The sequence below is a fragment of the Fukomys damarensis genome, unplaced genomic scaffold, assembly GCF_012274545.1.
Source record: "Fukomys damarensis isolate Sample0158 unplaced genomic scaffold, DMR_v1.0_HiC HiC_scaffold_39, whole genome shotgun sequence".
In the NCBI taxonomy this organism is placed as follows: domain Eukaryota; kingdom Metazoa; phylum Chordata; class Mammalia; order Rodentia; family Bathyergidae; genus Fukomys; species Fukomys damarensis.
Genome location: NW_022900951.1, coordinates 14,623,084 through 14,641,820, shown reverse-complemented (window position 1 = coordinate 14,641,820; position 18,737 = coordinate 14,623,084). Strand labels below are relative to the sequence as shown.

General features: G+C 36.4%; 1 protein-coding gene across 1 annotated transcript in view; it reads right to left on the bottom strand.

The window, feature by feature from the left end:
* Cdkl5 (cyclin dependent kinase like 5) overlaps positions 1 to 18,737 on the bottom strand; it is a 150,803-nt gene that overhangs the window by 53,842 nt on the left and 78,224 nt on the right. The window contains exons 4-5 of the mRNA XM_010643652.2: positions 15,510 to 15,555; positions 3,686 to 3,822 (exon numbers count right to left, since the gene is read on the bottom strand). Coding sequence (XP_010641954.1) covers positions 3,686 to 3,822; positions 15,510 to 15,555 — 183 coding nt within the window. The remainder of the gene's footprint in view (positions 1 to 3,685; positions 3,823 to 15,509; positions 15,556 to 18,737) is intronic.

Sequence of the window (18,737 nt, the reverse complement as noted above, 5' to 3'; positions counted from 1 at the left end):
AATATAAACTCAATTAAAAAAAATTAAATTGTTTAAAGAATGTATGTATTATTTGTTATGATTCTCCACTTTAATTGCCTTTTTTTACTGATAAATATACAGGAGGTCCCAAATACACGGGAGGAATAAGAGGTCTGTAGTACTCAACAATGAATGTAACTGTACTGTATCCCTAAATGTACCAATAAACTCAATTAAAAAAAATTAAATTGTTTAAAGAATGTATGTATTATTTGTTATGATTCTCCACTTTAATTGCCTTTTTTTACTGATAAATATACAGGAGGTCCCAAATACACGGGAGGAATAAGAGGACTCTGTAGTACAGAAAACAAATTGTATCCCTCACTTCATATCCTGCTCTAGGTTTCTCAGTGGTAGTGGCAGAGATACTGTTCCCTGATAGCCATTCTTCTCTTATTTCATAGGAATACAATTTTCAGATGGGACCTAGCGGCCCAAAATGAAGAGCACATCTTTCTGCCTTGCAGGTAAGGTGACCATTCAACTATGTCCTGGCCAATGGGATGTGACAGTTGGAGCTCTATACTGACTTAAGGACAAGGTCCCCATCTCAGAAGTGGTGGAGCAAAAAAGCAGAAGCAGCCTGGACTTTCTACTGTGTGGCAGAGTCATCGTACCACTCCTGTACTGCCTACCTTTATATTCGTATGTGAGGGAAAAAGAAGTTTCTATTTTGTTCTAAGGCAATGTAATCGTGGGTTTCTGTTTCCAACCTCTTAACTCTTAAAGCAGTGGTGGGAATCCTACGGCACGTGAGCTGAAGCCAGCTGTTTGTATCATTGCAAGCTTTATAAGGTTCGCCATCACTCTCTTAAAGCATCCTTTGCTTGTCTTCCTAAGACTCAGAGTCAACTGTGAGGCACTGCCACTGATGGGCAGGTATGATAGTCACTTTTCATGTGACAACCACAGGAGCAGAGAAGAAGCCCAGGCCTGGCTATCAGAAGATTGGAGTTCTGTAACAGCTCTGCTACCTACCAGCAGAAAGAAAGACACACCGAATTCCTTTTCCCAGTGAGGAAACAGATACACAGAGGTGAGCTCTCCATTTGTTATATTTGATTATTACTTATCATGAACAATAATAATGAATGGGCTAGAAATTTAAAAAGATAAATCAAAACAATAGATTTGTCAAAATTTTAATTTTTGACACTGAATCTGTAAACTATATGATTGTGACAACTAAAAAAATGAAGAACATTTGATTTTCTGTAGAATCTTTTTCTTAAAACTCTTTTAAAAACTCAACTTCTAAATTTATTTTGGTAGGGAAAGTACTTTTGGAGAATATCTAATCCAGAGGTGGTAAACTTATGACATGTGTGCCACAACAGGCCATTCATTATCATCGGAAGGCCTAAAAGGTTCATCAGTGATCTAACACAGAAAAGGAAACTTAAAACAGATGTTGGAAAATGAGCAAAGTAGTTCTTTAAAATGATAAAGTCTTCTTGCATTTTTCAAGTTTTACTAGTAATGAAATTACTACATATATATTATTTCACAAAATACTTTGTAATGGCTGAATGAATTTTAGCCTGCATTAGCAGTCAGTTATCTTGACAACACTGCTTCCCACTTGATGATGACAATGGCAACATTTATGGCACAAGAACCTGGGAAATGACCTAAAGCAATTTTCCTGCAACAATCTTCATTAGATGTAGCATAGGAAATCAGCAGGACCACCTATTTGCTCATCAAGGAAACCTCCAAAAGGTTCCTCTGGCTCGTTTCTTCTACTGTTAGATTCTTTTTCTTCCTCATTGAGTTTATTGGTACATTTTAGGTATACAATACAGTTACATTCATCATTGGGATCTTGCGCCTTTACATGACAGGTCTTGGTTCTCATTTTTTCACCTTGTCCCTGCTCTCCCTTCACCCCTTCCTCCCTTCCCCATTTACAAACACTTTATTTCCATTTTTTCATTTTCTCATATTTTTGTCTTTTCCCTTATTACCTTTCCCCTACCCTTCCCACTTCCCCTATATCTTTAGCCCTTTTCTTCCTATTTCATGTTGTCAATTATACCATTAGGATTTTATTTACAAGTATAGTTTTTCACACCAGAGAAACTATTCGGTATTTACACATGTGTGAGACACTAAATTTGCTGGGAAATAAGTTAGGCAGAACTCTTGAAGACACTGGCATAGGAAAAGACTTTATGAAAAAAATCCTCAGTAGCACAGGAACTAGCAGAAAGAATCAACAAGTGGGATCTCATTAAGAAGCTTCTTCACTGCAAAAGAAACCATGAACAGAATTAAAAGACAACCTACAATGTCGTAAAAATTTTTTACTAGCTGCTCCTCAAAGGACTATTATCTAGAATATATAAAGAACTCAAAACAATCAGCCCCCCAAATATAAAGACACAATTCAAAAATGGACATCTGAAATGCACAGACATTTCTCAGACAAGTAAAAGCAGCAAGTAAACATATGAAAAAATGTTCCACATCACTGGTCATTCGAGAGATGCAGATGAAAACAACACTGAGATTCCACCTCACCCCACAAAGAATGGCTATTATCAAGAAATGACACAATAACAAATGTTGGCGGGGTTGTGTGGAAAGAGGAACCCTTCCCCATTGTTGGTGGGAGTGTAGACTGGTGTAACCAGTATGGAAATCAATATGGAGATACCTCAAAGAACTAGGATTAGAGGTTCCATTTGACCCAGCTATCCCTCTCCTGGGTATCTTTCCAAAAGAATTAAAGGAATCACATCACAGTGATATATGCGCACCCATGTTTATAGCGGCACAGTTTGTAATAGCTAAAACTTGGAAACAGCCCATTTGCCCATCAGTTGGAAACTGGATAAAGAAGATGTGGTTTTTTAATAAATTGGAATACTACTCAGCCATAAAGAATGAGAAATTAGAGTCATTCATAGAAAAACGGATGCATATTGAGGTTATACTCTATTGTTAAATTCTTGACCACAACTAATGTGCATGTCAGCTGCTTTTCAAGAAATCTCCAAGCACCTAACATCGATTACGGCAGCATATATTTGCCCTTAGGGTACATCATTAAATTTTTACTACCTGCATACCTGTAATACCAGCAGGAGGATCACAAGTTCCAGCCCAGACTGAGCAACTTACTAAGACCCTGTCTCAAAACAAAAACACAAAAGAAATACAAAAAAGGGCTGAGGATATAGGTCAGTGCGAAGGCTCTGGGTTCAATCCCTAGTATTACCGCCCCTGCCAAAGTCACTAAGATAATCTTTTTTTTTTTTAATTTGAAGACAACTGGAACAATGAATGCTTTTCTTTTCTTCTGTGGGATCTGATACATACCTCCTGTACCATCAGTTTACCCATTTCTCCCTCAGAGGCTTTGAGTTTAATTAAAATAAGTCTAAAAAATCACTTGGACATTGATTCTAAAACTTCAGAAGCCAAATCAACATAATGCTTAAACATAAGATTATCTTTGTATTGCTAAACTTTATACTATCCCTATATATATTTCAGGACCTCTAATGATGATGGATAATAGTTTCATTTTTAAAGTTCTCAGATTATGGGGACATTGACAAATCATACTAAATAATAATACTTTCTTTAATAATATCAGAAATGGCACTAAATAAAAGAACCAGGCAAATTTGCACACTGGCAATTAATGGCTTACTTTTTCGACATATTCAAACACCAGGTACAATTTCCCCCGCCGACGGAAGGCTTCCTTCAGCTCCACGATGTTTTCTTGTTTAAGGGTACGCAGCATTTTAAGCTCTCGTAAAGTCGTTTCCTTGACTTCTTCATTTTCTAGAATGTAAACAATGGTGAAGAAAGAAAATTTTGAAAATTCAAACACTAGTACTAGTCACAGAATTTTAAGAACACTGAAAACATCCCAATTTAACATTCTACTTTTGAGTACTTCTGCTTAAGAAATCCACAGATAGACTGTTAAATACTATATTTTCTTATTGAAAGGATCAAGAATAAGAAACTTAAAGAAAAGGTTTTCTTGACTAGCCTGAACTTGACTAGCCTGAACTTGACTGTTTGCTTGTATTTTCTTATATTCCTTACTGCAAAGTATATGTGTAGAAACACAAATTAATAGAAGTAACATGAACCAAGTATCGTTTTATCTCTAGCTCTCTGTACTGGAGCAGAAGGTACTTAAAAGAGTTATGAGAATCAACCATATCAGTATGCAGAGCCTCTGTGCAGCGATCATCTGTAGCAATTGATGTCTTTAAGGTTGGCCTCAAGCTTCAACTTACAAGAGCATTTTATTCCTCAGGCTGCATGTCCATGACCTCAGTGAATACAGGTCATGTGTCAGGCATCCACAATCCAGCTTGAAGCCAAATTTCAGAAATTCTTAAGAGTTTCAGATCTTTCCTCTGAACAGCAGCTGCTGTGGGTTCCTGCTGCCTTCCTGTGGCATGTCCATCTGTCCATCCCAGATGGTGTAGCTGTTCTGGGATGAAGAACCAGCATCTGTTCTTCAATACCATCAACTTCGCTCATGATAACCTCCACAGACATGAAGGAAGGGCAGAAGTTACATTAACTCTCAGGCATTAACGGGCAGGAGAGCCAGCAGCCAAAATTTCATTTAAAATGAGTGCTTATGATATCTTCAGACAGCGTGAGAAGTCCTAACCACTGTCTTTTCATATGCACACACAAAGGTGCAGGTTCATAATCCCTATCCCAATCCCCAAAATAGTTTAAAAACTGATATTTTTTTCTGTGTTTTGGATAAACTCATTTAGAAGTAAACCTGAACTGACACGAGACGACTTATGGCATCTTTGGTTTATCAAACCTAATATGACTATTCATATGTTGTGCTATAGAAATACTACTTATTACAGGGCACTATACAACATGCCACATTTCCATTCTAACATCCCAGTTACGAATTCTAAAACACATTTGGCCTCAAAGTTTGGTCTAAGGGCCAGAATCCTAGCTTGGGAGATTAAGTTGTATGACCTGAAATTCAGGCATATCTTCAAATCTGAGGACGAAGAAAATGGAGTTTATGCTTTCTAGGAAGACATGCTTTCTAAGCAAGGCACACAAGAAGGGAAAGGCTGAATGGCGAGGGGGATAAAGAGGGAGAAGAGAGTATCAACACAGAGCCACAAGGGCTTCTCAACTTATCCCAGTCCCCTCTCCCAACCTCCTTTCAAACTGTACTTAAAGAAAAGAAACTATTGCAAGCGCAAGGACCCGAGTTCAATCCCCGGTACCAAAAAAAAAAAAAAAAAGAAAAAGAAACTAATAAAAGCAGGGACTTTATAGCACTGGAATATCTGTAACAAAGAGGGAATATAAAGTACATATTCCTTTTTGAACTGGTTACATAAGCAAAGTATTCTACTTTAGAAAGTGGCTGGAGAATGCCAGAATACAGATTAGGAAAAAAAAAGACAGCGATTACGCCTACAGAAAGACAAGAACCAGTGGTAGGAAAGGCTAATGGTGGCAGAAGCAGGGAACTGGTCCCATTTAGAAGAGAACATGACAATAGATGCTATCTAGCAGTAGGAAGAATGGGTGAGAGGCAATCAGGGTGCTTCCCCAAGAGGCTTAGAAGACTGCCAGAGGACAAAAGGCTAGCTGTTCTGCAAGTTGGAGCTGAGCCCAAGAAGTGGCATCTGATAGTTATTAGAATGCAACAGCAGCCCCAGCTGCTGCTACAGCCAGGACCACTATCAGTCTCTAAAAGCAGCTTTTGGAAAACCCCATCTCATGCTTCTTTCCCATTCCCTAACCTTAGTCTTTCATTCCGAAAATACACCTAAACTTAATTTTTCAGTGGTACACCTTATATTTGTTCGGTGTGTCTAGAAGGTTCCGCCCAGCACTTTAGCTCTTTACAGTCCTGCTGGCTCCTTTGGGTTTCTTTGAAATATTGATCCTCAAGGGCCTTTGCCAGACTGCAAAGCAAGTAGGCCCTTACCCCACTATTCCTTGTCATAGTACTCTCTGGGCTTTGCTTTCAGCGATTGCCTTACTTCTTCTGATACACATTATGGGTCCTTTATCTGAAATGGCACTTCAGATTTTGGAATATGTACACATACATAATGTAACATGGGGTTGGGACTCAACTCTAAAGAGAATTCATTATGCCTCTCATTTAGCTTATACACATAGTCTGAAGGTAACTTTATACAATATTTTTAGTGTGCCTGCATTTTGACTGTGACACTCTTGGTATCAAGTATTGCACTTTCACTCTTCTCTCTCAAGCTCAGAAGGCTGCTTATTATGTAATAAGGCAAACTAAATTTATTTTCCTTTATTCACCTCTCACCTGAGTTGTTTCTATCATATATGACTATGAAAAATGGAGGATTCAGAAAACTGACAGTACTCTAAGTAAGGAATATGTGTGTGCATAAGATCCTAATGAGATAATTAACAATGTGAAATAGGAAGAAAAGGGCTAAAGGTATCGGGAAAGTGGGAAGGGTGGGGGAAAGGTAATAAGGGAAAAGAAAAAAATATGAGAAAATGAAAAAATGGAAATAAAGTGTTTGTAAATGGGGAGGGGAGGAGGGTGTGAATGGAGGGCAGGGACAAGGGGAAAAAAAAGAGAACCAAGACCTGTCATGTAAAGGTACAAGATCCTAATAATGAATGGAACTGTACTATATACCTAAAATGTACCAAAAACTCAATTTAAAAAAAAGAAAGAATACGTGTGTGTGTAAAATCTGTATAAAATTCTTAAGAGCTATGCTATGCTGCAGCTGGGTACAAAGTTGCTAATAAATATAACTGGTATATTATCTCTAATCAAATGCTTGGTGAATCAGCCAGTACATGAAAAAATCAAATGAAAAAGAGGCACTTCATATTATTACCAATTTGTGTCAGTTTCACTTTGCTCAAACCACATCAGAATAGCTGAGTCAGAATGGCTTTAGAAGAAACATTAGAATAGGACTGTGGGGATCTAGATTTTGAAATCAGCCTTTTAACAAAATGACAGTCATGACATGTAACTTTGGGCAAGCTACTTACCCTTTCATCAGTAAATAAATGCCCTTCTCCAAAATCCTATGGCCTTTTTGAAATCTAATAATCTATGATTTATTTTCACTAAAGTGTTACTGATTATAAACTAAACATCATTGAATTTTGGTAATTTGTTATATATACATCATTCAAATCTCTACTGACTCCATTTAACAATGGCTACAAAGAGAAAAGATAAATGACCTCCAAAAAGAAGCACACTAAATCACCTAGCATGTGGTGCCAGAACAACCTCACTTGAGCAGCTTCTTTATGATACACATAAGTATTAAAAGTTAAGGCATGCCACCACTTGCCTCTCAAGTGCAAGGACCCAAGTTCCATCCCCAGTACTAAAAAAAAAAACCCAAAAAACAAAGAATAGTTGAGGCAAGCACTGAAGCAGTAATGAAGGGGAGTAGTCAGGAGGAAGTTGAGCTACTAATTCCTGAAATGGAAGCAAAATGCGCATTTCATTACTTGGACATCCTATAATTTTGTTCCTCTAGGTTCCCAGACTGTCGTGCACTTTATGATGAAAATTGTGGCAACAAATGATGATATGATGGAAGGAAAGTATGCACAGTTCACATGCTTCTCTCCTCAGAGAAGCAGAAAATATCAAAGCATTTTAATGGGCAGGGTTTTTCTTGTTTTGTTTTGTTTTTTTTTACCAGGGATCAAACTTAGGACCTTGAGCTTATGTGGCAGGTGGCGGGAGGCAGGTGGTGGAACCGCTGAGCTAAATTCCCAGCTGAGCTAAATTCCCAGCCCTCAACGAGCATTTTTTAAAGATAGTAGCACAGCCCACCAAAATTACTGTCTCACAATTGAAATAATCCTTTTAGATTCTCTACCTGGGCTAGTTCCTCCAGTTAACAAAAGAAACAAAAGTTAACTTTCTTAGAGAGAGTAGACTGAAGGTCATGTTCTACCTCTTAGCCTGAGCTGAACACAAGGACACAGGGGAGGCATGGTGTAACAGCGAAATTTGGAGAATGAGTCACAACACTCAGGGTTAGTTCTAGACTCTACTACTAAACTAGCCCACTTGGCTTACTGCTAAAGCCAAGTGGCTAAGCAGCATAGTATGGGTGGAAGAAAAACTTAAGGAAGCTCCTGGGTCTGAATTTTAGTTTCAATCACATACAACCTTGTCATCTGTGAATTGGGGTTATGGTTACAGTGGATTATTCTGAAGGTCTCTTCAAGCTCTAAGAGTCAGCACTTCTACACAATGCCTGCTTACAAGGATGCAAACTGATCTCATCAGTTACCACCAAAGGGGTTTAGTGAAGGCAGGAGGAGCAACTCTGACAAAGTTATGTGCAGATAAATATATAACTCCACCGAGTGAGAACTAAGCAACACAGCAGAAAAAAACACATTAAAAATAAACAAAAATCTAGTTCAATCCCTGGTACCAAAAAAATTAAATAAAGAAACAAAAATCTGACCTACCTATATAGGCTTACTGGTGAAGCAAGCTAACACTAAAAATCAAGAGATTCACTAAAGTAAAAGGTAACAATTTTAAAGAAGATCACAGGAGCAAGAGAAATTCAAAGATAAGTGATGAAAAGAAAAATCTAAAGATGAACAGAAACTATTGTAACTATTTTTAAAGAACTGTGGGCTTGGAAAAGAAGTCCAAGAATAGCTGTAACCTACTTTATGAAATCACAAACCTGAAATTTTTGTATGGCCAAAGAGGCTCCCAAAGCAGACCTTTAAACGGATACAAAGAAAAAGAAAAGTCAATCCATCCTTGTACAAAACCATAGGGGCACACACCATGTTTGATTCTGATTGTCCTCATTGAAGAAAAGACATCAGCAGTAGGGCAATTAACATAGCCAGGAAGTTTGGATGCCGGTGCTACTGTTTTATGTACCAAAAGAGATGAGAACCTTTCAGTCTTCACAGATGAAGGGCAGGTAAAAGGACAGTAGAAATTTATAAAATCATTAAAGTGCAAAATGGTCACCCAATCTTAGAAGAATCCCTGAGGTTTGAAAGAGATCCATTTTGGACATAAAAAGGAAGAATGAAGTCATAACTAGCCAGGACACTCACGCTCAGTTAATCAAATTCTTTGTTAATTGAGGGTTGGAAATTTTGTTTCAAGGCCTCTCTAATGGAGACTTTACATTCTTGAATTTAAGGTCTCAAGATTATGAACTTTTGTTTTATGTTATGCAATAAAAGAGATCAGGATAGTGCTTTCTAAGGTCTTGCTAAAAAATTGGGAGAAAAGATGATTAGATGATTAAACATTTTCTAATAATTAACAAGAATACGTTCATTCCAAGAGAAAAATATTTTCCCCATTTAGTTTATTGGTACATTTAAAACAAACAATACAGTTACATTTATCATTGGGATCTTGTACCTTTACATGATATATCTTGGTTCTTATTTTTGCCCATACCCCTCCCCTCCCTTCATCCCCTTCACCCTTCCTCAAGAGAAAAGTATTTATCTACAGAAAAAATAGCAACAGCAGGATATAGAATGCAAGCAATATTATTTGCTACAAAAGCAGAAAAAACCTAAATTCCACATAAAACAAGGACTGCTGCATGATCCCTGGGAGTCAGCCTCCTAGCCATCTACTGAGGCCTACTGACAAATATGCAGGGTCCTCCTCATCCCACTGTCTGTATGTCAAGATCAAAAATTCAAAGAAACAAAAGATCCAAAATGTAGGTCGAAAATAAATCTAAATCATAGGCTCTCCTAATAAAAGGTTTAAAAGGCCATATTTTTAATTCTAGCTAGCCCAAAGTTATCTGGTCTAAGTCAGTGCTCTTGGATTATTTAATAAATTTAGGACAGCAAGCACTTGTACATACCATATGTGTATGATCAACAGCGATAGATTTTCCTCTGAACATCAAATCTTACATCTCATGGTACAAGACTGGGAGAATTAGACTATATATAGTCTGAATACTATTTTATAACTAAATAGTATCTAGTATCTTTATCATTTTTTTCCTCTTAGAAAATTTAAATAACAGGACTAATTTAATGGAGATTTCTAGTCAGTTAGGTATTTACTAGTTAATGTTTCTCTGTAGCAATTTCAATAAACTTATAATATTCTAATTCAGATTGTCATTGAGAATTCACTATCCAAGACTCCAAATTTCAAGAAGCAGAAGTTTTCAAAACAAATTAGATAAAAATTTGTCATCAAACATTTCTTTTCTTCCTTCTTCTCTCCCATACCTCTCACGTATGTATGTGAGATTGAACCCAGGGGGATATATCTCCACCTCTTTTTTTAATTATTTATTTATTTGCATCAAACTCACTATGTAGCCAAGGCTGGCCTTGAACTCACAGCAATCCTCCTTCCTCAGCCCACTGATTACAGGATTGCACCTGGTATACCCTGGGACTACAGGTAAGTGCCACCATGCCCAGCCTTTTTATTTTTGATTTTGAGACAGGATCTCAATACTACCCAGGCTGGCCAAACCTGCGAATCTCCTGCCTTAGCTTCCCAGGAATTACAGGTGTGTGACACCAAACCTAGACCATTCCTTCCTCTGAATAGAAATTTTTGTCCCCACCAGAGCATCAAAATCTTTTCGTAAGAATCACAGGCAAAGACACCGATAAATGATGTCATAGAGTAGTATCAGCTAATAACTAAAAACCTGAAAAAGATGGAGACAGAAAGGAATGTGAAAAAAAAAAGAGAAAACTGACAAAATCTTCTGTATATATTTTGAATGATCCTCTTTATTTTTATAATTTTAGGTTGATGTTTCCAATTTAAAGTCCCAATATAATCTTGTATTTACTATAAAATTTTGATTGCCATTTAAAATAGTGATCTAATATTCTGGGCTGGGACAGTAAGAACTTCTTGAACTATAATGGTCTATCTTAAAATGTAGTCTTAAACATGTTTACATAAATCTATGTATACACATGAATTTAACAAGACAGTAGGGCATTATCAATCTTTCAAAGCTACTAGAAGGTAATATACATTCTCACAAAGTATCCCTTGATATCATCACTTAGAGAATACTTCTTTTAGAGAATACCTGAGTTGCTTAAAAATGGGTCTGACCAAGTACAGTCCTATTTCAGTTTAACACTGTTTATATAGAACTATTTCATTATCTTCACAAAGACTTTAAGCATTGGCTTTAAAATAATCACCATCACCACATCAAAAGAATGTTTTCAGATTAATAAAGGGGATGAATGAGAGCTATATGACAAAAAGGGTATATAATATTTATTATAAAAGGCTTGACTAAACTTAATAAATGTATTCATAATTAAATAGCTCACATAGGAATTAAGTTGAAATCTTCACTCATACAAAACTATCTATGTACACTTCACACTCCAAAAGGGCTGTTCATCACGTATCTACCCTTTTCTTTCCATTAAGTAAGACACTACAGTGGACAGAGGAAAAGGATAAAGACAGAGAAGACAGTACTAGATCTTCCAAGGAGAAATGAAACCGGAAGGAAAGTGGGCCTATAATAGGACTGGAACTAAAAAATTTAAGTTTTGTGAGTAACTGGATACCTCTTCAGATTCTGTCCAAGAAATGTTATGAAAATGTCTCTCTATAAGTAGCATACGTAGGTTTACATTAACAGTGTGGGATGTGTACAAGTCTGCAGGTCAGTGAGGAATAATAATGGTCTGGCAGAAATGAGGACAAAACAGATTGTTTTACTGATTCAGAGAAATAGAGGAAGACTGAATGTTTTCCATGTCTAAACTATACATGCATTCCTGGATGTCACAGCTAGACATAATCTTTCTTGCCTCAAAATGATCCAAACTGCATGTCTCCATTCAGACACTAAACTGTTTTTCTATTCTATTATTTATTTATTTATAGGTCTTAATTCTACTAAGAGGTCAAAGCTTCTTGAAAGCTTCCATACTTGAGTTACTTGTAATGCTCTGAAAGTATCTGGCTCAGGGCTCAATGAATTTCTATGGATACACTCTTTATTGCACAGGTAAAATATATCATATAATTGGAGATAAGCATTGGCATATACTGTATAGAGGCTGTGAAGAACGTAGCACTTAGTTAAAATAGCAACATTATACATGGCCTAGATTATACTCCTTTTTAAAAATTTGATGACAATTATTATTTTTGGTGGTAATTGATGCTTGCTGATGTGCCCTGCAAGACGAATGCACAGCTACAACTCTCTAAATGCATGCAGAGGTTGTACTTTGATCTACTATTGCAATTACTCTTTTTAGGAGCTTGCCATCTGTCACTGGGCCACCTCTTGTGAGCCCAAAGTCACCACTCAAAGGGTTCATTTCCAATGGTCTCACAGTGGGTTGGCTCAGGCTACATTTTCTGTTAGACCACAGGCAGACTAAAGCATGTCCCTGCCCCCAGACCAGAAAAAGCTAAAAGCATTTTTCCAATGCCTTCTTTTAAGGCTGCCCTCACAATGGCAGCTGAAGTTCCCAGCTGATACGTAAATGCTCCACACAGCCAGCATATCAGAGGGCAGTTACATGAAATACTACTGAACTTATCCTGCAAATTTTTGTCAGCAAGCCCTTTTTATTATCTCCTGCTTGCTAATTCTGAGGCAAGGGCAATAAAATGGTTTATAAATAAGAAGCTAGTTTCTTACAGTGCTTAGTAAATATGTTCTCATGAACGTAGGCTATGACAGCTATCTTTATATTGCTGTCTAAATATAAAGGTTAATACTATGCTGGTACCGCTTATCCCTAAACCACTGTTTTTCAAATGGCAGATTGTGACTCTTAGTGGTGGAATCAAGGTATCTGATGCCACAATAGGAATTTATATGAACAGGAAAGAACAGCAAATGGAATACCTTACATTAGTATGATAAAGTGGTTTGTGACACTTTTACTTTAGTTATATATAGTATAGAATGTGTGTGGACACAGGGTTAGGATATAAAATATATTTTTACTGCGGTCTCTGTCCAAAATGTTTGAAAAAACGCTGCCCAGAGTTCCTTACAGGCGAATGCATACTTTCACAGATCAGTTTCTCTACATGGCTATCTTTGGATGACCAAGAATCAAGATTTTAAAATGAATGAACTATGGAAATTTTTTTAAACTTTCAAGCCCAGCACAGAGTAATATACTCCACTTGAAATGGTCTGACTATATAATCAAGATCTCCAAGTATGATATTTGTTAGAAGCATTTGTTCTCCCAATGAGTGATTTCAAATAGAAAAATCATCCTGTTAATACTGTCTCCTACTTATCCTTGTATTTCTAATTCTGAGTAGAACTAGAGATCACAGTATCCAATACTGAAATCTTTCATAGAGCATTAACTACTCATGTGAACAACAGAAGTATTTGCTTCAAATCAGCATTTTTATTTTAATTACATTTAGAAGCAGCTGGTAAAAATTTTTTCCCACATTGTAGGTTGTCTCTTAGTTCTGTTGGTTTCTTTTGCAGTGCAGAAGCTTTTAAATAAAATGAGGTCCCAGTTGTTGATTCTTTCTGCTAGTTCCCATGCTACTGAGGATTTGTTCATAAAGTATTTTCCTATACCAATGTCTTCAAGAGTTCTGCCTAACTTATCTTCCAGCAAGTTTAGTGTTTCTGTTTTAATATTTAGATCTTTAATCCACTTGGATTTTAATTTAGTGCATGGTGAAAAATAAGGGTCTAGTTTTAATTTTTGGCAAGTTGAGAACCAGTTTTTCCAACACCATTTATTAAAGAGGCTGTCTTTCCTCCAGTGGGGATGGTAACCTCCTTTGTCAAAGATGACGTAGCTGAGTGCATCTGGAGTTGTTTTTGTGTCTTCCAATCTGTTCCACTGATCCTCAGGTCTGTTTTTTGCCAGTACCACGCTGGTTTTATCACAGTGGCTTTGTAGTATGGTTTCAGATTGGGAATTGTTATACCCGCTGCCATGTCTCTGTTGCCTAGGATGGCTTTTGCTATTGTAGGTCTCTTCTGGCTCCAAATGAATTTTTGGATTATTTTTTCTAGTTCTGTGAAATATAGTGTTGGAATTTCAATTGGCATTGCATTGAATCTGTATAGCAGCTTTGGTAGTTTTACCAGCTGCTCCTCAGACAAAGGACTATTATCTAGAATTTATAAAGAACTCAAAAAAACCAGCCCCCCAAATATAAGGACCCGATTCAAAAATGGGCATCTGAAATGAACAGACATTTCTCACACAAACAAGTAAAAGCAGCAAGTAAATACATGAAAAAATGTTCCACATCACTGGTCATTCGAGAGGTGCAGATGAAAACAACACTGAGATTCCACCTCACCCCACAAAGAATGGCTGCTATCAAGAAATCAACCAATTACAAATGTTGGCGGGGTTGTGAGGAACCCTTTTTCCATTGTTGGTGGGAATGCAGACTAGTGCAACCACTATGGAAATCAATATGGAGATACCTCAAAGAGCTGGGACTAGAGACCCAGCCATCCCTCTGCTGGGTATATTTCCAAAAGAATTAAAAGAATCATATCACAGTGATATATGAGCACCTATGTTTATAGTGGCACATTTGTTATAGCTAAAACTTGGAAACAGTCCATTTGCCCGTCAGCTGGAAACTAGATAAAGAAGATGTGGTTTTTCTATAAAATGGAATACTACTCAGCCATAAAGAATGAGAAATTAGAGTCATTCATAGGAAAATGGATACTTATTGAGGATATACTCCTAAGTGAAATAAATAAGTCACACATGTGTAACTACCGAATAGTTTCTCTGGTGTGAACAAACTATAATAGTACATAAGATCCTAATGATATAATGGACAATGTGAAATAGGAAGAAAAGGGCTAAAGGTGTAGGGAAAGTGGGAAGGGTAGGGAAAAGGTAATAAGAGAAAGAAAAAAATATGAGAAAATGAAAAAAAATGGAAATAAAATGTTTGTAAATGGGGAGGGGAGGAAGGGGTGAAGGGAGAGCAGGGACAAGGGGAAAAAATGAGAACCAAGATCTGTCATGTAAAGGTACAAGATCCCAATGATGAATGTAACTGTACTGTATACCTAAAATGTACCAATGAACTCAATGAGGGAAAAAAATAATTACATTTAGAAACAGTGTGGATGACTTTCTATCTACCATTTGAGCAAGATTTCCAATGTCAACTTGATCTTAAAACACAAGATAAACTTTCTAATATCATGAGATAAAAGATTCACATAGAAGGAAATAAATATTTTAAAGCAAATCATAATAGATAAGCTATATTCAAGACCGTGACTTTAAAAGTTCAGGAATAGGGCCAGGGATGGAGCTCAGCAGTGCTGCCTGCCTGGCAAGGACAAGGTCCTGAGTTCAATTCCCAGTACTGGAAAAGAAATACAATTTCAGGAATAAATAGGATCTAACTGGCTAAATCCCACCTCTTTCACACTTTCTTTACAAAAACTTAATATAGAAGGAAAAAACAACATATATACCTTCACTGTCCTTGAATTTCTTGATTGCCACAATTTCATGTGTTTCCTGCAAAATAAAGAGGCAGAAAGAAAGTCAGTGTTTTCCCAATGAAGAATCCGTATATTCTGGGACAGAGTACCGAGAATCCAGAAAGTAAAAAACAGATCATCCTCCTCCCCAATCCTTCATTTCTTGGTTCCAAAATTCTTCCTCTTACCACCTTACAGACATTGCCAAGGAAGGAGAGGGAAAAAGGAGGCAACGAGCAGAGATGGTAATAGAATAATGAATCATAAATCAGAAGTGTCAAAATCTTTAGTCTACTCAAAATTGGCAGGACATAAAAGGAATAAAAAGGTATAAAACAAGGCCAACAAATATTCAGATTACCCTTGCTAACATTTTGGTATATTTTCTTCCAGTAAATTTTCTTGGAATAGAAATTACTGGCTTACATGTTGTTTTTATTTCATTGATATTATATAAGCAATATTTTGACCTACTATTAAATAATTTTTAAAAACATCATTTTTAACTGATGGCTATTTAACCAATTTATCAATGAACATACTTCAACATCTGCATCTTTATTTCCACAGAACAAATTCTTCAGTGTTATAATTGAGTTACAGGTCATGAAAGTTAAAGGCTCCTAAATACATACTGCCAAACTGCCACCCCAAAATATAGCACTTCACAGTTCCCTTCAGCAGTGAGATTACCAAATTTACAACCAGTGCCAAAACAACAGGTATTTAAATAATCTTTGGAATGAGATCAAAGAAGTTTTCTTCTATCACCTGGTAAACACAATGAGATCAACTAGGGTTAACTATTTTTCTTACTGATTCATGGATGAAAACTTGTTAGATTACTGGTTTAGGGTCTTGTTATTGAATATAAATTATTACATAATCAAGTTTATTGATATAAACTTTGTGATTATGTCCACTACTTCTGTGCTCAAAGTCTTTACTGAACCTAAGCATGGTTAATATTTACATCTATGCACCTTGGTATTTTAATGATTTAATTTCTTCCTATAAGTCCTATTCATTTATAATTTATTCTAATACATGACACAGTAAAGGAAATCTAGATTTAATATAATTTCTAAATAATGAACCAATTTGCCCAATCCCCTTTAATATGGGTTTTAGTTTTTGTTAAATCTTAGCATCTATACATAAATATTCTAGATTTCCAGTCATCTCTAGTTTAGTCTAGTATAGGCTACTCATCTGTTCTTAGCCAGAACTAGCTTAAGTTACTGAGACCTTAAACTGTTTAAATAAATTTATTTTGTGAGAATACATTTTGGCTATTAAATCTAGTTATAACTATATACAGGTGAGATGTATTGTATTTCTTTCATTCACATCTATTTACATATTGAATTGGCTTCACTGTTTACCAACAGTCCTTTTTTCCTACAGTTTACACATATTTCAGTGTGTGATTTGCATCAATTTTTTGCTCAGCAAGAGCACATCTTTGAATGATTTTTCTGAGGAAATATTCTAGTTTCCTATTTACCTAAACACATGCATGGCTAGTTGGCAGGCACAGACTTTTTGGGAAAGAAGCCTTACATTCTTACATAGTACCTGTAAAATTGTGTGTACTGAAAAGCCCTAGAAAGAACCACTCACATCATTAACGCTGTGAATCTGTATGCTTATCAAAGCAGCTTAAAAACAGGAGTGAAGTGCCTCACAACAAAATCCATACTGTATTTTTCCATAAGGAAGAAAACTAATAATGAAATAATAACGGCACATAAGGTTCTAAATGAGGAGAAATGCCCCAATGGTCTTCAGTGTTATTTAGTGCTATAGAAAAGAAGTCTGTGGCCATTTGTTTTTCATTCTGATGTTGGTAACTTCTTTTTCTCTGCCCTGATACTGTTAGGACTTTTCTTTAAAATAAAAAATTAAATTATCAGAATATATGTTATCTAGAGGAGAATATACTTTTTAATACCTGAAAAATCAATGAAGTTAGACAAGTTTTCTTCTAGCAACCCCGTGTTTTGTTTCTACTCTTATTTTTCTAGTATTTTCTACTGCAAACCTTACAACTTTTAGATGAATCTTTCATAACTGATTCCTATATATATTTTTGCACTATTGGATCATTAGTGCCTAGAAGAGCAGGCACAAAGTAGGTGTTCAATATTTACTTATTTTATAATTTATTAATTTTTTATACTGGTCATTCGAGAGATGCAGACGAAAACAACACTGAGATTCCACCTCACCCTACAAAGAAAGGCTGCTAACAAGAAATCAACCAATAAAAAATGCTGGCAGGAATATGGGGAGAAAGGAACCATTCTCCATTGCTGGTAGGATGCAACCACTGTGGAAATCAATATGGAGATACCTCAAACAACTAGGATTAGAAGTCCCATTTGACCCAGCTCTCCCTCTGCTGGGTATCTTTCCAAAGGTGTCCAACGTTTAAAGAATAAATGTTTAATGAGTGAATTATTCAAAAACTGCTGGATTTTGTTCTTGTTCCATTTTAGTTTTCTTGATCTTATTTCCTTATTTCAGCTAACTTCAGCAGTTTTTGTCTTGTTTCAGGTTATTCTTTCTGTAGAAGTTATACCCTCCCAGTTCTTTCAGACTAAGCATGTATCTGAACTTTGTGTGCTTGTTACTTAAAGAAAAATTGTTTTCAGGACTAGGTGTTGCTTCTAAATTACCAGGGCAATATTTTATCTTGCCATGTGGTCTGTTTCATGTCATCCTGTCCTAAGATCAAGAGATCCACCTAGTGTGGCATCTGGCAGCAAAAAAGAAAGTTGGAATTCTTAGCCACTTGACTTTCAAATTTATCCTGATGCATCCAAGCCTGATTTCAAACCTTGGATTCTAGCAAACATTCTTCTCATGAGGCTTGACTGGTCTAAAACCAGACTACTCAGTACACTGAATAAGAAACCAGAGGAGCACATGCTGTTTGCTCTTGCCCATGTGAGCTATAGAGAGCACATTTCCTAGTATCGTCTGCTCTCACCACACTTCTCTGTGGATATAATGTGCTTCTAATCTTTCTCTCCTTCTTACCTTACTACAGTTGGGACATTTTAGTCTCCAAAATCATCTGGACATATTGATGCTAATGTGGGCTAGTGTGGGACTGAGAACTCCAGCTCCTTGGTCAGATGACTACCAGTTGTCCTGCCTCTGTGGGCATGGGTCCAAGTGTTTCCTACTCTCTGGATTTTTTTTTTTTTTTTT